Source organism: Embiotoca jacksoni, unplaced genomic scaffold (assembly GCF_022577435.1).
Source record: "Embiotoca jacksoni isolate LCO1_2020_lvr unplaced genomic scaffold, fEmbJac1.0.p SCAF_33, whole genome shotgun sequence".
NCBI classification, from domain to species: domain Eukaryota; kingdom Metazoa; phylum Chordata; class Actinopteri; family Embiotocidae; genus Embiotoca; species Embiotoca jacksoni.
In genome coordinates, this window is record NW_027185385.1 from 3,280,944 (window position 1) to 3,302,204 (window position 21,261).

The window sequence follows — 21,261 nt, forward strand, 5'->3', positions numbered from 1 at the left end:
AATGGCTGTACAAAACGGAATTCTCTGATCAAAAGGTTCAGATTCTGCCTCTTTTTAAGTCTACAAGATGGTTACGCAGCTTTTAATTAATGACATCAATGCAGATCTTCAGTTGAAGGTTAATGGGACACGGTTTCATTAAAAGGAACTATTGTATGTCATTTTGATGATTCTTGACTTGGAAATAAAGCCTCTGTGGTAACATTTGTCTAAATGAGTGAATCTCATTTTAGAATTGATCACGTGGCACATCTCTTGAATTCTCACAGGAAAACAAACAGATGATACACTGATCTACGGGCCGATTCTTTGCTTAACTGTAAGGTAAAGTGGGCTGTGTCTGTTCATCACATACAGGGTGTTCATTGATTTTCTACTTTATAGATACTGAGCTGTACCGAAAGCCAATTCCTTGTTTCCTCTTGCATATGCCTCTATGCATACTACAACTGGGTGTATGTGCACATGTGCACCGGTAAACATGACGGTAGCCTATTAACAGAAGAAGCTGTGTTGTTTATCGAGTTAGGCTCGACAACATGAAAGCATGTGGAATACAGTCCAAACATAATGAAATAAACACTGAAGATGACACAGGTTTCCACTGCAGTCGGCAGCGTGCTTGTTGTGAAGACAATTCATTCTCAAATCTGTAATTCTGGGTTGCACACAAATTTCTGCAGATGTCTGCTGCAGAAACTGTGTTATTACCACATGCACCATATGCACCATATGCACCTATGCACATGCTGGAATAAAACCTGACTCCAGCTTTGCTGTGTTGTAACTTCATCAAGCATAGAAACAATTTGTCAACATACAACATTTCAAGACAAAACTACAGTAATAAAGGTCTGGAATCTAAATTCTGAAAAATTCTAGAGGCAAAACTTTCATGAAGCAGTTGCCTGCTCTGCACCCCGGCCTTCATTGTACGAACATTAGGCCGCAGACCTCCACAGAAAACTCTTTTCATTCTACTCGCCTGTGTGGATCTATTAGTAAAGCTCATGACGAGGGTGAAAGTTTCCCCACAACTCATTTCACTAGAAGGGCTAGTTAACCTGTTTCCCGTCCTGGTTGTCAAATAAAATCACACTGCAGTCCCATTTGAAGACATTTCGTCTCAAGGAGCTCTGTCTTAAATCATTCAACAACACATCAACAAAAAACTCTTTCAAGTGCTCCTGAACAGCACTTACTGAGAGCAGAGTGGTGGCGAGCGTGAAGCCTATTATTAGAATGCTACTCTTGATTCGTGCTCTGATTGGGATTGTGTGAAGTGAATTAAATTCTTGTGAAATGAAAAAAAATCCTCTTTTTTTGTAGCCTCTGGGCCCTTGAGTGCTCCCCTGGTCACCCACTCAGTCAAAGAGCTACAAGTGATCCCAATTAGTACCAAAGTGAATATTGAAGGTGCCAAGAAGACAATTTGAAGACTATATCAGCATCTATTGAATACATGGCTTCCATCAGTGATTAAGTCATATTCAATGCCATAAGACATTATTTATGATTGTCATGTTGCTAAACAGAAGTGTCCCCTTAAGGAAAGACTGGTGTCTGGATCCCAAACTGATGAATATAGGAACCCTGCAAGGTCCACATGCGAGCAGGCTACCTGGCGATTAAAGGAGAGCGAGATAGACACAGGGAGAGAGAGAGAGAGAGAGAGAGAGAGGGAGAGAAAGAGCGAGAGCGAGAGCGAGAGAGAGAGAGAGAGAGAGAGCGAGAGAGAGAGAGAGAGAGAGAGAGAAAGGGAGCGCGTACTTCAGGAGCTGTTGTCTACTTAACGAGAAAAAAAAAAGGCTCCAGAAGCGAATTCGGGCTTTTTGCTTTGAGTATTCGCAGCTTTACACAGTTTCACCCAGACGACCGAAAGAAAGGAGAACACCGAGGGAGAGGGTAAAGACACATACAAGGGATCTTGGCTGATGCATCTCTGCGAGAGCATCCATTTCACGGCGATTACAGTTTGAAGCGGAGGAGACGGTGCGCATTTCTCAGAGAAACACGGTGCTTCTCTCGTCTCCGAAGTCAGTTTCCTAGAGCGGCTGGCGGGCGGAAAGACACTTTTTTTTTTGCGTCTATCGACACAGACAGTATTTCATAACAAGCCTGTTTACTTGGAGCAAAAGCAGGTCGACCGCAGCTCCTGTGGGCTCTACTGCATCTTATTTGTGGAGTGGAATTTGCGGTGCGCAGCTCAAGACGCAAAGGAATATCCAACGGTTCAAGTTTTCCTGGAAGTTGCGCAGTGACAGAACAACATGGGGATGTGTGGCTATCTGGCGGTGCCTGGGAAATGCCTTGTCGTTCTCGGACTTAAATTGTTATTCCTTGTACCTGCAGGAGTTCCAGCCAGAAGCGGGGATTCTGTATTAAAGGACAACATCACCGTCAGACAGGGGGACAGCGCCGTCTTAAAGTAAGTCTCCGACTGTATTCCATTATCACACCACCGATGTAATCCCCTGTAACAGCACGGGGAGCGACTCAGTGTGGCGGTCCGAACAGTTTATTAAGAACAGCGTCCCGGAGTTACTAAAGGTCACCATAACCTATATAAGCTTGTTTGTTTTTTTTAATAGGTCGGCCTACTATAACTATATGCGTTACATGTGCAAGTTGTGCTATGGCATGCAGCCCTCGGTGTTTAACCTCTCCTGCTCATTGCCCTTGAATGTTATTGATCTGGCTGCTTAATGTCTTGTTGAGGATGCACACAGCTGAGATACTCAGATTCAGCATTAGGAGGGGTTGTGCACGTATTGATTTGCGTATGTGATACAAATGCAATTATGCCTGGAATGTTCAGGGCTGTTTCGGTACTCTCCAAGGACCCAGAATAAACCTGACAGCTTTTTGATCACTTCACCCTTCATGATTAAAAAAATAAAAACAATAAAATCTATGATAGGGCTGTAGAGACTTGTCGTGAAAGTGTTCATATCTTTCTCTCTCTCTGTTTCTCTCACACAAACACACACACATAAACAGAGTATTTATATATACAATAATATAGGTGACTGTATATTTCTCTATATGTTGTTTTCTTATCTTCTCACTCATCACCGTGATATTCCTTTTTATTAGTATTGTGGGTTTACTTCTTTTTATTAAAATAGATCATGTGTGCTACTGGAAATGCCAGAAAGGGCCCCACTCCACCCACCAAGACAAACACACACACACACACACACACACACACACACACACACACACACACACACACACACATATATATATACACATATATAAATGGAGGTGGAGCTCATCAATAATAATATAAATATGTTGAAAATATGCGATGCTCCATTGCAGGGTTAAATAAACATATGAAGCAACGGTTTTCTTCACACGCAACACAGTTGTGCACATCTGCATGGTCCCACATATGTTTATAACACCTTAGATTTCTTACTAAAGTATGATTTACAAAAGATAGGCTGTGAAAGCAGACACGTGTGACTGTTTGATAAAATGGTCACATGTCCATGTTTATGAAAGGACGACTGTCTGGTGCCTCAAGCTGTCAGAGCAGGGCAGTGGCGTTCACCTGGCTTTAAGACGGCTTAGATGAAGGTATCTGGGCAACAATTATTCTGTTGAGACAGACGAGCAGCTAAACAGCTCGCAGTTGCATCTTGGGAAGGTGATCAGGCGCTGCACCATTTCACCCCAGAGAAGGTGCTAAGTTTAGTCCAAGATAGAGTTGTGCTCAGTCGTCATCTTCTCACCCCTGCTCTGTGCAGCCTAACCACTCGGTTAATCCTCTCCTCATTATCTGCTATTACAAATGTATGCTGGTTTACACTGATTAGTACAACTTGTTAAGTAGCCTGCCGGTTCAATTTCACTCTGCTCACCCTGAATTGTGACAGGCTGAAATCCACTTCTAGAGCCTTTTGTCATGCCACAAATGGTTGCACCATGGAGCAGTTGTGCGTTTTCTTTGGGTAGCATTATATTCTCCTTTTCTTGTCCTAACCTATGCACCCTACAGTAGAGGAATCATCAAAGAACGTGTGGATCTGCCATGACCTGAGTTGAATCTTAAAAGGAGAGGTGTAGAAAGTGGATTCAAAAGCTGACAATACAGTTTTCCTGAGACCTGCCGGTGCTGCTCCTCGGTGTATCCGACACACTGCCCTTGAGCACTGCTGCTTGTCAGTGAGTTAGTTTGTCCATAACTTAGAAAACAATGCTATCCACATGCATCGCTTTGAGCTTCTCCCGAAGCAGGAGGGACTGGATGGTGTTGAAAGCACCAGAGAAATCATTGTCATCCTTCTTCTCAGCTTTAGGGGTGGAAATAAGGCCTGTGGAGCGGGTATGATAGCATTGTCCACACATTTGACAGCAAACTGCTACATGCCCTGGTGGCTGAAGGCTGATGCTGTGAGCCCCCACTGCCCTGCCTGTGAGAAGCCTAATCACCCAAATGGCAATGATGCAGAGGTTTGGAAGGACTGCAGGCTGGTGAGGTTTATATTCACAGAGGTGGGCCAGGGGCAAGAAGCCTTGGACTGGAGGCGAAAGAGGAGGGCAGCTGTAGGGATGACCTCCGAGTAGATTGACCGAATGGGAAGACTCGACAGGCTCGATGCGCTGCAGCATTAATCCCTGCTCTGTTTTTTTTTTTTAAACATTTAAAGGGGCTGAATTACAGCACTTATGCATTCCAACTAATTCCTACCATCACACTGCTGTAGTTCCACATACATTGCAGTGTTCGAAAACTGCATTTAACCACAAAAACACGGCTTTAATATGTGAAATATTGTCATTAGTATTCGTAGTATTTGTAAAGCCCCTACGTTCCCACGCCTGCAACATTTCCCGAGGATAAAATCACCTCAATTTACCAGTATAACAGTTGTCCTACAAAGAGAGATCCAAACAGTCATACACAGGTGTTCGCTCCATCCTGACCTAGAAAGCTTTTCTAGCTCACATTAAGAGTCGAAGTGGTGCTGTGAGCTGATTCACAGAAGCTTGTCGAGGGTTAAATGCTTTTAGACCAGGGAAGGTACAACGTCAATGTGATCCTGGAAATATGGTTTTAATGAACAATGTCTGCATCTGAGTGATTTCCTGTAGCTGGGGCTTCCTAAGGGCTTATTCTGCTTCCACAGGCCTGCATTATCGAATCAGTCAAGGGCAACACAAAACAGTACGACTGACACAAAGAAAGTCACTGCCGACAGGAAGTTAAGCAGATGTGAGCTGGAGCATAACTAGAATCATTGAACACCAATTTCGAAGCAATATTACTTTTTTTTGTTTGTTTGTTTATTTTGAATAAAGATGACTAGGAAAAATGAAATGCCAAGTCACACATGTTAGAAAAACACTGCATTGATGCTAGTTTTAAGCCAATACATGGTGCTTGTGAGATTGTGTCTTTACAGTGGAATGTTCAGGTGCTGGTAATTTCATTTATATGGTGAGCATCCATGATTCTTTGGGAATAATGTGGTTTCTAATTGGCTGGAGCGTTGCCAGAGTTTGCTTTAGTGAGGCAGTCGTGGTAAATGTTGGGTGACAAACCTAGCAGACGTACCCGGTGCTGAAGATACGGTGTGTATTCCAGTGAATCACGAGTGATGACAATTAAGCACCGAGTGAAGCGCTTCCGTTGCATAATCAGACTGTCTACAATGTTGGCGCTGTTCTTGTTGTTGTACCACTTCTGGAGCCACAGCATTGCACTGCATTGGCATTCTTTCTGTGGACAGTAGTGGGAGAATACAATCAAATTAATCATCATCCATGTACGTTGACATTATTTGTTTATTCATGTACTAATAATAACCCTCAAGTAGTCAAACAAACACTTCCCTGGCATGGTAGCTCGAAGGGTCTCAGTATTCTGATGTCACTATAAACATAAGTACAGCAGCATTGGTCATCGTGTGCAGGCTAATGCTTCGACCATGGCTTCAAATGCTAAGGTTGATAAAATGAACAATATTTAATGTAAAAGTACAGGAAGACATTCACAAGGAGCTGCCATTATCACCCTGCCAATTGTTATTTCGTGGGAATTTTTTTAGGAGTGGAAAGTGAAAAAATAAACACCAATCTGACCAACAATTGAAATCCTTATATCTTACTAATTTAAATGAGGAAAAATAGCTTTTATTTAATTGAACTGATTTTGATGTATACATGATTACACTCATTCGTGGCAATAATTGATTTAATGAGGTTCTCATGTCAGACTTGTTTGGTAAAGCATTCTTTCAGTGAAAATTATTTTGGACAGCTGCATTGATTTTCTCCACTTTTTATTTATATTGTCAATTTTTTCAAGTTTTGGGTTTCATTTTCTCCCTGTTTAAGTGCCCAGTTTGTCATCCTGCTGTCCTTGTCACTGCTAACTCTGTGGATGACCTGTGGAGGGCTCCACACACCTCTGTGACATCTGTTGTCACTGACCGTTTATTTTCACCTGCAAATGATGAGCTCCAGCGGTAGGGCGAAACACACAGGTGGTTCACACTCCCTGTTTCACCTCCACCCCCAGAACAACCGGAGTCACTTGTGCAAAAAAGAAAAAGGGTGACAGCTCTGGCCGGCTTCCGGCTCACGGCTAGTTGTGTTTATCGAAGTGTGAAGTGTCTCTTGGCCATTCAGCAGTTTGTTTGGATCTGTAACTGTACAGACGATACCTTATCACTTCGAATTTGCTTGTGTTTGTTTATCCACCCAGGTTCAACCACTTAAACGTGTGGGTGTTGTCTATATTTAATGGGACATCCCTTATGTTTGTCCACACTGACAGTGGATGGCAGTGTACCTACAGGAGACATGAAAGAATCACATAGGATGGTCCTGCTCTGCTTGGTAACCACAGTCAGTCTGCACCGGCTATGCCTTTTATTCCTCTGTTTTCAGCGAGTCACTGCTGGCATCCAAGAGAGTGGCACCAGACCTAGACAAAAATCTCTTCATTCAGCTTTGGGTGACAGTGATCCAGCTTGCATTCTGTGAGGCACTGATCCGAGTTCAGACTGAGGGCTGGTCGGGAAGTAGGTGGTAAATCCTGTTTTACCTATAACCATTCTCCTTAAAGAGAACTTATTATGCATTACCCTATTTTCTGTCATACATATAATGTAAAAATGTCAGATCTTCACACTAAATGTGGCCAGAGTTTGAAATAATTAGGGAAACATGTGTATAAGTCAGCTCTTTGAGAAAAAAGCTCAAGCTTCAGACTTTCCTGAGCACTCGGTTCATGACTTCAGCACTTCATGCCATTTGCTCCAAAGTACTGGGCCACACCGGTCCCCCTAGTAAGTCCATCTATAATACCAAAAGCAGTTACACTCAGGCAAAGATATGCCAAGCCAGAAGGCTGTCAAACTGATCTAGTGGATTCGAACACTTGCACCTATTGAGATGTGTGGAAAAAAATCTTACATACAGCTTGTAATTGAATAACTAAATGAGTGTTTTATTTACGAAACCTCCACCTGTAATCTTTGTGGCTGCTGATGTTCATGTTGTCCACTCTCATATTCTGGATTACATTCGAGCCCAAACATTTACAGTTGGATTTGAGAAGTTGCCATTTCCATTAAAGAATCAGACATTATCTTACTTAGTAGGCTTAGAGTTTTCTTTTCAACACCGGCAAGAGGCAAAGCTAATCTAGTGGAGTCTCACAATACAAATTTAAAAAAGATAACCTGAATAAGCACAGTTGGTCTGTTTTAAGGAAAGCACCACTCAGACTTGACAGTTCCACTCTCAGTGAGAAGTGGAGCACAAGGCTTTGTCACAGCTGTTCTGCTGCCGATGAGGACACTTCTGAAAATATCAACTGAGAACTACTGCTTTCCTTCAATGCCACTGACTCTGCAGCTACTTCCCTGACAGGCCCTTTGTAATATGGCTCCCTGTGGCCCTTCTCCCAGGTGAGCAGATTAGCTGCAAAGATGACTGAGGTGATGTGCGGTTGACCCTTGGCACTGTCTCTGTTTTAGTCTTGTAAGGCAGAGTGGGGAGAGTCGAATGCCAATTGATGGCAGAACTGTCTGTAAAGGAGCAGCCTCAGAATTGACACCACTTGGTTTAATAAGTTTAGGAGATGAATTTCCTTTTTGTGCTAACATAACTATTTGTTGTAGAGAGAAATGGACATCAGGGCTTGTGTTGCAGGTAGAGCATTGTTTTTCTCATCGCTGGATCATCCAGGTCTGCGTTGACTGATTTTGGCAAGTGGGCATGTTTGAGGAGATGCTGATGTAGCAGATTCAGAGTCAGCACCTTCTGCTACGGTCAGCTTCGTAGTAAAGTGGAAAGTGGACATGTTGGGGGGTGTCTAATAAAGGTGGAAGTGGGGCCCTGAATGACATTTATTGGCTAATATGGTTGTATTGATATGCTTTTGATTTCAGTCTACCTTATTGGCAGACATTCCTATTTGACCTCATTTTCCACAGGATTTTTCTCCACAGCTCGAAATTGTATTTCACAAAGTGTCTCTTCTTGAGCTCAAGGTCGTTCACTTTGGCCTCACAGTTGAGGAGCTGTAACTGAGGGATGGAATGTTTATCCAGGTAGAAATGTCAAAAAGATGTTTGATGGCTGAAGGAGGTAACTTGATATGCTGAACATTTAAAGGTAAATCACAATTATCCAGTTAATCACAAATGATTAGTGGAATAAACAATGTGTCAATTGTCAGAAAAAAATAATCACCAAATGTATTAATTGATTAATAATCAATACTTTAATTATATGTTATGTGACATGCTATTTTTCTGCTCTTGATTTGTTGCTTTTCTGTATTTTAAAGGATTGTAAACTGAATATATTTTTAGTTTTTTTTTTTTAATATTTGGTTTGACAATATAAGAAACTTAATTTCATAAACAAAAATATTAATCAATTAACTGTAATTGATACCAGTAACTTACTGGTTCTTTTTTTGAGGCTACTGAAATTAAAATCTCATGGCAATTTGATATACTGAGCAACTGGCAGCCAAGTAGTTGTCATATTTTGGCAGAAGTGACAGAAAGTAGTGTGTGCAGAGTGTCGTCCTTTTAATGTACAACGTTGTATTGTTACACAGCACTTATTGCATACTCAGAGTTGGTCTGGGGACATGCAACGGATCGTCTGCTCAATGCTTCACTCCGGTGTCGGTGCTTAGCTGCGGTCGACTTGTTGAAGGAGCTCCACACAGAACATCTTTGCATGTTTTTTTCTGTTGGCACCGTTAGATCAGCTCTGCACAGTTTTACCTGCAAAGCTCAGGAGCCTGCCCGACATGTTCTCCTTCTCCTTATGTTGTTCAATGGCGGCTGGCAGACAGCTTTCAGGTGCATCACTGCTACCTTCTGAAGGGAGCAACACATTACAACCAGGCGCCGGTAAAAACAGGGGAAATAAGAAAGAACGATAGTTGTTTATACCAATCAATTGTTTTTAATATTTTAACAACTATTCGAACCTTCAAAATTAATGTTCCATATTTATTAAATTTGCAAGGATTTTACTGATTCACAACCAGACATCAATGATTTGTCTTTTTTAATTTTTTTTATTTGACGAGATACTTTACAGGCCTAAAGAAACATTTGAGCCATAACAAAAATGATAATACTAACCTTCTTTTTCTTTCTCTCAGGGCAGCACTCACACACTACACCAAGGTTTTAGTTGAAAAGATAAAGGTTTTAGAGTATATGAGGCACACTAAATAATTCAGACACAAACCAAAGTACTTCTTTCACTGAATGGTATCCACAAGTCTGTGTATCCAGACTAGAGGTACAGAGTGGTAGGATTCAAACAGGTAGGACTTCTCTGCAACAATGGATGGAATTTTACTAAATCAAGGCTACACTGTGTAGGACAACTCACATTTCAAGTGTTTAAAAATGCCACACTTCTTTAATCTCTCTGCATTACTAGTATATGGGATCCAGTGGTATTGTCCTTTTTGCGTTTGTTTCTTTTTCTGTTTTTGATCAGTTAGGCATGAAGACAGAAAATTGTCGCTCACTATCTCCAGTGAGACATTGACCCAAAATATTGCAATGCACTGCGATCACACTAATAGGTAGTCAGTTACAACTAAAAATGATGTCGGGATCATGGGCAGACAAGGACATCCGGCCGAGAGAAGCCTAAGGGAGGATAATGGGAATGGACACTGTGAGCTTATTTTCTTTGCTCCTGATCTTACAACATTTTAACCAATAGTTCTCAGAAACTCACCCAGTCATGACAAAACAAGACCAGATTCGCTGTCTCTGCTCAGGGCAGTTTTCTACAGCCTAAAAAAAACTAAATCAAAAGCGGTCAAACAATGACTTTGTAGCTGGCTGAAAAGTGGAAATCCACAGTTATATAAAAATGAGGCAAGCTAATTGCAAAAAAAAAAAGAAAATCTAACTGATTTATGTCACATGAATTAGTCTTGTTATCATATACACATTTTAACATCAGTTATCCAAAGGTAATCCATATATTAGTACCATGATATTTGAGTTTAAATAAAATATATTACTTGTAATGAAAAATACTATGTTTTTCTGCCTGCCATTGCAGCATCTGGTCCATAAAAGCTCTTGCGTAGCCACATATTATTTATTTATTGTACCTTCAACCCTCTTGTTTTTTGTTTTTTTTTCAGTGCAGTAACTGCTTGGTTTGATCTTTATGATCTTAGACATAGTTGGACAGGAACTGTCCTTGAATGCATCCCTGCAAATACACTTTACTTTCATAACCATAAACAGATATATTCATCTCTGACCTCTGGTTCTGTTCTTTATCTACCTCTGTAGAGTACATGATTATCACACAGCAAAAAGTTGAATTAACGTGGGAGGCCCTTTTTGAATACCCTCAGTATTGGGCACATTCAGTGGGAATAGTGGGAGAAAATTGAAGTGAGGGTAATGTAACACACCAAGGCTGAGTTCAACCTTTCTTAAAAAAGTTCATGTCTGTCCAGCTTAATGATTTCTGTGTGTTCAAAGGACTTATGAGTCGAAATGCTCAATCAATAATGTAGCTCACTCTATCAGAGTGAAACCCGCTGGATAAACCAGAGGACGGGGTTCAGGGTCCTGCTGCGAGTCTCACTCTCCTGTAGTCCACCAGGTTTACATTAGTCTTCTTTTGGCATTCACTAGACATCCATCTTACACAGGTTAGGTTTCAGCATCCTTGTGTTGTCGTAAATCACTGAGATAGTCATTAATTTTTAATATCCAGAAACCTATGCGCCGTGCTGCACTCCGACTAGATCCTCCACTTCTGAGAGCCTGCCACATCCATTATAGCCTGTCGTTGCTGTCCCCTCTCTGTGCATGTTGGCTGCACTTTTCTGATATCATTAATACTCATCAGGAACACCTTCCATTCATACCACATTCTGCCAGGCAATTTACGCACTACTACTTTCCTACTTCCTACCTCCTTTTTTCCCCCTTCTTTTTAGCACATTCCCATCCCTCTTACTCATCCACCTCAGTTCATCTGCCCCTGCATCTCCTCTGGAGGTGCAAAATGTAGTCCTAAAGTTTCTTAACAGCCGGAGCACACATTACAATTGTTGATCGCAGTGCATTGTAGTTTTTAAAATTAAAATTGTGTGATGTGCTGCGTATGGGTAGCTATTATTGTATTTTATATTTTTTATTGTACACTATTTCTTTGTCTAGTTGCTGTGGTTGCTACATTTGAAGAACCCTGGGGTTTCAATAACCACATACATGTATGATTGATCCCTATGCCAGCTTTGTTTTTCAGTTGAATTACACAGGTTGAGTTACCAGTTTTGTCTAATACTGCATGGACTTTTTAGATGACAAAGTCGTATCACATTTTTAGAGATCTGTTAATTAATGACCAAGTTAGCTTAATTACTTGTCTCCCCAGCATAAATGGTTACATTAAATATATAATGGTTATTATGAGAGCATTAGGGTGGGAGGGCATTAGGGGGCTGGTATTTGTCCTTTTTCTGTTACAGGCCTTTCTGTGTTTAGACTGTAATGCTTAAAAAGTAGGACACCCTCTTCCGAGGTGGTGAGCGTATTGTATAATCGTTGTACATTTTGTATCAGCTCACTGTCTCCTGCTACCACGAGGAAGCATACGTTTTACATTTCAAGAATCCCCCTGAAGCAAATCTAGATTTTAATATTGTAACGTCTTGCTGTAAGGACTTTAATGTGTTAAGTGCCATGAAATAACCTATGTTGTGATTTGGCGCTATATAAATAAAATTGAATTGAATTGAATTGAATTGAATGTCAGAGAAGTCAGAGGCCCGTCAGAGGTGCCTAAAGACTAAACTAGAATATAGAAAATCAGGGCGCTGTTAGTTGTTGCAGAACCTTGGCAACAAATGAATGACACTTTTGTCATGACAGGCTTTCACATTTAAGTAATGCCAAACGTGTTGATGCACAGTTGGTAGGCACTGAAGCAGTTTTTGAAAACTTGTATGCTATGCTTTTTGTCCTTTTCCTCCCTCACTTTAGGAAATGAGATGCCTCTGAACATCTGTCAGTGCAAAGTATTGCCCTCCCTTGACCAGGCAAATCATTCCTAATTCTCCTGCCTCTCCTCGGGTCCTCGATCCCAGCCGTCAGCCCTCTAACGAAACAGATCCTCCTAATGGAGGAATATGGCAGAGAAAAGTGCCGCCCATTGATTCTGTTCCCTGGCCAATGCCGCCTCAAGGATAGAGCTGCTGAGTTATATATAGAATCAAGAATGGAGTTTACTTACTATTTCTGATCTCTTATTGTGATCAGGATGATGTGTAAGGGCAGTGCGGGGATGAGGTTTAACTAATCCTGATTTTGAATGAATTTCAACACAGACCAGGGAGCCACAGTCGTCAATTAGCAGGAGAGTGCAGTAAATATGGCTGTTAAATGAGACTTGGCTGCGAGCCCTAGCTTACGAGCTGATCGCAATGTGAAAGCCGTTCCATGAACATGTCTATCATGTACCAGACAGTGGATTACAGTGATTATGTTCAGATTAGCAACTTGTTTATTGCTGTCTGAGCCCATTTGCAATGCCCCTTGTCTGCCTTGGGTATTAATCAAGGACCAATTAAAACAGCCTGAAACTGACTCTTTCCTCTTAAAATATATTGACAGGCACACTGAAAACTGGACAGGCCATCACAGCATGCCACTTGTATAAGCCATTTTAATCAGCCTCAAAATACTGACAGAAGACTAACATTCTGTCGTCCATCATCTGTTAAAACCTACAAGATTCATTGAAGCAGGGGCGGTAGTCTTCAACGCTAAGGCATCCATTTTGAGAAATGCAGCGTCCCTGTGTAACTACGCTTCATGCTCCCTGTCCTTACTGACTGGTATCATATTTGAATGCACAGAGTTTTGGTGTGGCAGGTTTGGGCACGTCAAAATCGATAAGTGCCCTTGATTTATTTTGGCGACCAGATTTCACTGTCTGAGGACGAGGAAGGAAGGAGGGAATTCGTCTCAGTCTGCAAGCTGATGGTGCTCATTAATATGGATAAAAGTGACTAGGAGTCATCTGGGAAGAATGTCATACCACATTAGACAAATAAGTGGCTGAAACCACTGGCTGTAATGAATTGATTTGCTTCACATTGATCCCTCCACCCCCTTTCTCCACTGTTAATCGCATTTGGGAATCATGTTCATGTTCAAAATTTGTGCAATTATGAAATATTAAATATTCCAAGTGAATAGGCTCCTAATGTTATGTTTTACTTTAGCACCATTCAATATATTTGTTTTGTGCTAAAACAAAATCAGCCTAAATATGACAATATCACTGATGATGAATGTAAAAATGAAAATGTGCAGTTTAATCCTTACTTATGAATATGATGGATTCTCAGAAGTTCAGATAGAAAAGGACTACGCTGTGGTTTGTTTTTATTATTATTATCTAAAAGAAAGCTTCCAGAATGCATTCACTTTTCAAACAGCACAACAACTTATATAACATCAACAATTGTACTCAGGAGCTGCCACTCTGCTGTTGCTCACTGAGAGTCTGTCTGCTCTCCCCTCATCCTAACCGGTCCAGGAAGAGGGACGCCCACCACTGATTCTGGTTCTGTCTGAGGTTTCCTCCTGTTTAAAGGGAGTTTTTCCTTCCCTCTGTCGAAGGTTTTTCTTCCCGTTAAAGGGGAGTTTTTTCTTCCTAGTTTACGTGGGAATTGTTGAATTTTTCTGTATAATTAAAATACATAAAGTATATATAAAGTTCTGTTGTAGGGACTTTAATGTGGTAAGTGCCTTGAAATAACCTGTGTTGTGATTTGCCGCTATATAAATAAAACTGAATTGCATTGAATCAAATTGAGCAACTCCACTTGATCAGATGGGACTTGACTTCTTTGATTAAGGCCATTTTGACAGCAATTTTTTGAGGGGCGTGTTAGGCAGCTTTTACGTGACCTTTTGCAATACATAGAATCACGTATGATATCTCAAGCATTACAGTGAGAGCTATATGAGGAACGATAACATGAATTTAAGAAAGGCAGTGCAAAGAAACCATTATGACGCAGTGCCCCAGAAAATGTTTAAGTTTTGGCACAGTGTGAGTAATCATTGTCAGGCCTGAGACTAAATCAGCCAGTTAAAGAGTTTGAGAGGCAGTAACTGTGTAACGTTTCAGAGTTAACTGTGCGTTTAAGTGACAGCTGCTGAATGATTAGATGTAAACGCTCTATAGCTGTTTTTCACTCAGTTTGTAATTGTCTAGTCATAAGGCCACTTTTCTAACCTGTGGAGTACCGCCACCTCATCAGCCACAGAAACCCCCTGGAGCTACAGCCTAGATGATGAATGGAGGTCCAACAGAAGGAAAAAAACAAATAAACTATTGTAAAACATTTCTGACATACGCTGTTTAACTTCGGAAAATCAATGAAGCCAATTTAGCAGAAGGCTTTCTATTTCATTAGAAATACCCCACCTGAACCAGAACTGATTTTTTTCTCTCTCTGTCTTCTCTTTGGGAAAACTATTATCCCATAAAAGCTTTGACCTTTCTCTTAAGTACTCTTCATCACCTGTGTTCAAAGTAAACCATTTCCTTTGACTGGCACATTGGGAAGTTGTTTTGGTTGTCTCAGTGCAAACTGTTGATGCTGCACAGCAGTCAAGAACTCAGGCAGTCGTATCTGACCTACCGTAAACCGTGAAGCAGGTAATTATTTTCAAGTCTAATCAAATGTTTTGTTAAAGTGACAAGACACTTTAAGTAATGTTTTAATAATGATATGCAGTGTTGATAACTCTTTAATACATTATTGCCCATTGAAATGTAATGAATTGTTGTTACACCACAAATAGACTGAAATATCAATATATCCTACTACTATAAACCAGAAAGGTTTGTGTGTCACACCTTTCCTCCAATCTACATTTTGGAACACTCCACACTGGCTTGTTTTGTGTCATTTTCAATTTTTTTTTTTTTTTTAAATAATATATACTTTTTACTTTTGAGTCCTTTATTTTGAAATCTGAAACTTTGACTACTTTTTCCATCAAACATAAAATAACAGTTGCACAAAACGTCAATTATTTTCGGAACATTTGCATCATGCCTGTAAGAAGGCACAAATCAGTTTCAGCAGATGATGATGCTGCTTGATGCATGGCAGCTGATCTCTGAAAATGTCATGAGCTTTCTGAGGTATGTTGCTGATTTGCCATTTTGGGAAAATAGGTAAATTGTAGTGCCCAATAGCGGTGTGCCATATCTTAACTTTCAAGATTAAACCGGTATAATTTTTCAGACGATATAAAAAAAATTTCGGCCTGTTGACGTAATGACGTTATACTGTTACGTAGCGTAACTCCTTATCAAGGAACAAGCACAGCTGGACCCCGCTGTATTCTACAGTGTTTCAGCTCTGTGAGAGTTTAATCGACAGACACGGACGTACTCCACTCAAACTAAGTTCATAACGGGCAAACGTTGCCCCTAAACTTCAGAAAATCAGCCCAGAACAGGAGCTGAATCGCACTTTGAGATACTGTTGTTTTCAAATTGAGTAACTAAGAGATGCTCTTTGTTTAGTTTTAAGTGTATATATATATATATATATATATAGGCATAATGTTATGTTTGTGCTGACATAAATCTATAACACTTTTGTTGAAATTGTATGTAAATAAAATGAATAATCAATTATTTTTCACTACTTTGTCATATCGTCAAGAATATCATTATCGTAAAAATACCCAGATATATCGTGATATTGTTTTCTGGCCATATCGCCCACCCATAGTGCCTAAGTATTGCTTGCATGTGAAGTGTTAAGGGGACATATGTCCATTGCAGGTACAAACACCAGACTGGGTTATACTCTCCCCCTCTAAACTGCATGAAGAGTCAAGGTTTGTAAAGGAATGTGTATTTTTCTTAAAATCAAGTTAATCAAATTCATATTAAAACAAGTATTGTTCAGGAACCGATATCAAAGTCAAAGTATTGGTGCCGGTATCTAAAATTGTTGAACGATACCTAGCCCTACTTTTGTTACGTTACAATTTAGCCTGAGTGTCATATATAAACATTTTCCAAAAGTGTCATTTTTCCATCAATGCATGGTGACATGTTGCTTCTCTGGTTTCACATGTCACTCACTCGCCTTCTAACATGTAAAAAAAACACTGCTAACAAGGTTAAAACATTGATTTTCATGGTAAGGGCTCTTTATTCACGTTACTGCATTAAAAGTGGAGTAATGGTGATTGGCCAATGACTGATGCTCTTAATAAAGTATCAGAGCCCATAGGAAACTGGTGCCATCCCTTGTTATTTCTAACCACTATTAACAATTTGGCTGAACTGCTCCCTTACTCAGTTGGATTCTGTCCATCATTTTTAACAGTGATGGAATCAGAGGAAGAGATATTTAGAAGTTGTGTCACATTCAACTTTAATCATGGTCAATCAATCGTTCTAGCATTTTGTCCATTTTGTAACAGCAGGAAGGAGCAAACCGGCACCGCCAGACAAACTACACTGGGCGAACTTGGCATACATGTCTGGGCGGTTCAAGCCTGGTCGTCGGCGAATTTATGTAGGCCCCCATGGACAGATGGAGCCCTACATAAATGACGCATTGTCACACTCCATGGTCTTGCACGGCTGGGTAGATTACGAAACAATATTATCAGATGAAAAGCCTTTTGAACTACTACCCCTTTATGTGTAATTTAAATGTAATTAATTTGTAGTTGACCCGAGTTACCTTTTATACTATATATCTGAGATTGGCGACTGCATCGTAATGCACACTAACTGCCTGATTCACACCAAACTCAATAGACAAGAGTCAACTCAATTGTTTTTATATGATTAACTGAATTAGAAGGTTGCATTCAGAAAGGCTTATTCTAATTATTTATGTGAGTGGGATGAACTACATAGCACATACAGGGATGATTTAGGAGATGTTTGTTCATGCACCCACTAATAAAAGCCACCAATAAACGCAGGTGTGATTTCACCCCAAAACTGACACCTAAATTGCACTGCCCAAGCATATGTTTACCGAAACGCTCCTAGTTGCACGGATCCATCAATCTTGGAGCAGCTGGGTTCAAGTTGAGTCGCAAAAATTGCAAATTTGACACCAGCACAGAAAAAAAGCCCCTTGCAATGTACCAAATTGCCAACAGGTAATAATCTCATCAGTCAGACTACATTTCAAGGTGGTAAGGCTCACATTGTGATTGGTTCTCAGGCAAGTATACAAACCATACCAACAAAAAAAAGATCCACCCAGCAAGGTTAAAAAGTCATTTAAATTAGCCACTTCCCACTAACTCAAGCAGTTTAAGTTTCAGTTTGTTGTAAACTGACATCGCTGTGCTTCCATTAATGTGTACTATACTGTTATATGTTCACTCGACTCTTTTGAGGTGTATGTGAAAGGGACTGAAGTACAGGCTACACACTACTCAAGAGAGAAGATGATGTAAAACTGAGCAGCTCAGTGTTAAGTTTGGCCCACATATTATGATTTGATGGTGTTGTTATTCCCATTAAACACCTTTTTTTTCCCATTGTGAACATATCTAGAGAGTGTACAGACTGCCCTTTGTTGTCTGTCAGCCTGCTTCTCTTTAATCAAGGTTAGTCATTGTTGTCGCATTGCTGAATTGCACAACATATTGTATTTTGCACTAAATTAAATAAAGGTTCCTGTTCGTCAAATGTATTATTTACAAAATCTGAGTTGTGTTTACCATAAATATGGATGACTTCCAGAGTTATTTCGTCATAGCAATTACATAAAAGAACATATGAAGATGTGTGTGCCATGTTATCTGACAAGGAGTTGGCCCTCGGATTCAGCCACTTCTCACAGGATGGTGATAACCCTGGTTGTAATCCTTCATGCTGCAAATGTCTACTTACCAGCATGCACTGATGCATTTTGATGTGATTCACCTTTTGTGGTTTTTCAGACTGTGGGCGGATGATAACCTGGTCTAAATAATACGCTCTTAAGTCTGACAGGATTTAATTAATTCCTCTGTGTAGGCTACTTTATAACCTTTACCACTCTCACTGTTACTGTCTTGGCAGTCAAGCCAAAGCCTAATGGTTGGCTTGAAGTGCAGTGAGCCATAAGGAAGATATACAGTAGACTATAATGATCACTTGGTGAAAAAGGAGCTGGAAAATATGACGTTGAGGGTTAAAGACAAGCAATAAAAAGCACACTTTTCACCCAAATGTGATAAAAAGCAGAAAGGTTACACTGATGAAGTGTTTAATAAAAAAAAAGGTACTTAATGTCTAAAACCCTGTAAAAAAAGAAAAGAGAAATAAACGAAATGCCAGGAACTAAGTCCTTCGTTTTAGCTTGATCACACCAATGCAATGTCTATATTGATATTATAACAGCATGTTCTTTTAGGATTGATCCCTGCTGCAACTACTGAACAGCATGTAGCCTTCAGAGATTCCATTTATGCATCTATTAAACAGACTGTTAAATGTAGCTGGGCAAAGTTGTGTAATACAGGAAAATCTACCTGGCCAAGAAAATAAAGATAAAATAAATTCATCTCTACTGTCTGGGTCTATATCTGGTCCATATTTAAAAAGCCCACTTTTGTACAGCTCATTTATAAATGGCTAAATTCCAGGGTTCACATCCAAAGCCTGATCTTTTGCAATGAAATGACTTTCACTCACAAAGGTTCCGATGACGATTTTTGACGTTCACAAGCTCCAAATAAAATTCGATGAGCTTTTCTTTGTGCATCATTTGTAATTAGTCGTTTCAGTTTCAGGTGTTGCAGTAGGACTCAATGATCCTCATGCGAGAATCAGTGACAGAAATGTTCTTAAATGGCATTCATGATAATTTTAAGAGTTTGTAAGAATGAAATTCACGAGTGGTCTAGACATGATATGCAAGCTAACACTTGCACCTTTCTTTAGAGACCTTTCCTACCTCTCCCTACCTAACTTATTCTTGGATGACATTTTTATGAATGAATCTTCTTTACAAATGAAGCAGAACTGACAGCCTTATGGACATTTTATGGCATTGGTTTTATTTGCGTTTTGTGTGTGGTAAAATAAAATCAACCTGTCATAACTATTGAATTATTGATCTAATAGCAAACTAATTTGCTAGAAGTGTACAGAAAGTGTCCTCAAAAAAGAGTCGAGTTTCATGCAGGCAAATACAATTTTCTTCAAGAAAGCCAAACTACAAAGTTCTATCAGTAAGTGCCATTTTAAGCACTACTAAAGTTCTACTGTTCAAGGTAAAGTCAGAAGAGGTGTGTTTTTAGTTGGCGGCGGAAGATGTACAGAGTTTCTGCTGTCCTGATGTCGTTGGGGAGCTCATTCCACCATTTAGGAGCCAGGACAGCAAACAGTTGTGATTTTATAGAGTGTTTAGCTCAGTAAGGAGCAACAAGCCGATTGGTAGATGCAGAGCGGAGGGAGCGGGCTGGGATGTAAGGTTTGACCATGTCCTGGATGTAGACTGGACCTGATCTGTTCACAGCACGGTACACAAGTACCAATGTTTTGAAACGGATGCGGGCAGCTACTGGTAACCAGTGAAGGGAGCGGAGGAGAGGAGTAGTGGGAGTGAATTTCGGGAGGTTAAAGACCAGTCGAGCTGCAGCATTCTGGACGAGCTGCAGAGGTCAGATGGCACCAACAGGTAGACCTGCCAGGAGGGAGTTACAGTAGTCCAGATGTGAGATGACCAGAACCTGGACCAGAACCAGGACCAGAACCTGGACCAGAACCTGGACCAGAACCTGCGCTGCCTTCTGAGTAAGAAGAGGACGTATTCTCATTCTTATCAGTCGTCACACTGAAGGTTTTAGGTGCTTGCGTCAGTCAGGTACACAACATCTGTATTCTATAGTCATGTGACTTCATTTGGGTTATCCTCTTTACCTTCCCCACCTCTAAACATACCTAGTGTGAGTTTTTCAGAGGTTCTTTCAGGCTCTGCCCAGAACCTGCTCCTCCTGGTTAACTCTTCACTCGCTCAATACTAAGATTATTTTGAAAATATACCAGATGCTCCTCAAGAAACACTTCGAGATCACTTGCAACCTCTCAAGGATGAAGAGGCTGACAAGCATAGGGTGGGTGGGTGTAGAGGGGGGGGGGGGGTCTTGCTGGTTATGTCGAGAATAGCAGAAATAGAAATGTGTGCTAGCTCAAAGGGCCCACCAAGAAGCGCATGGCTTAAGTCAACTCACCTGACAAGCATAGGCAGTCAACCTTCAACTCAATAAAGTGAAGAGGGCAGAGAAGTTCAGACTTAATATAAAACCAGTTAGAAGAAGGCGAGCAGGGGCCACGGTTCAGATCACTGACCAGACCCCGGCGGATGAAAACAAGAAAATACAAGCCACACATGACTCTGTTTGTTTGAAGAGGAGCGACACCACTGACATGACTATTTTGAATAATTAAAAACACAGAGTCATGCCAATGTCTCAGTTTATTCCATGAGTTTTGCATCAACTCTATAAATTGGAAGAAGATAATTTAAATAGGTGAGGTGCTACTTAATATGGGCTCAATTTGCTGGGAAACATTCTTTTAAAATTGTAATTGACAGGTGTGGAAGTGGTAGAAATAATTCTGGATATGGAAAAGTGTCACACTGTAGCCACACAATTATGGGTGGCTCTTGAAGTGATTTATTCAGGGCTCCACAGTGCGAACACTTTGGCTTCACATCTG

The 21,261-nt window shown here is 40.5% G+C and overlaps 1 protein-coding gene across 2 annotated transcripts in view; it reads left to right on the top strand.

The window, feature by feature from the left end:
- Window positions 1-21,261, top strand: part of opcml (opioid binding protein/cell adhesion molecule-like) — a 335,923-nt gene that overhangs the window by 152,803 nt on the left and 161,859 nt on the right. Inside the window, exon 2 of one of the 2 annotated variants that reach the window (XM_069165045.1) lies at window positions 2,353-2,428. In XM_069165045.1, the coding sequence (XP_069021146.1) occupies window positions 2,353-2,428 (76 nt within the window). Of the gene's footprint in view, window positions 1-1,744; window positions 2,429-21,261 lie in introns of those variants that run through there. The other variant, XM_069165044.1, reaches the window with a different exon arrangement.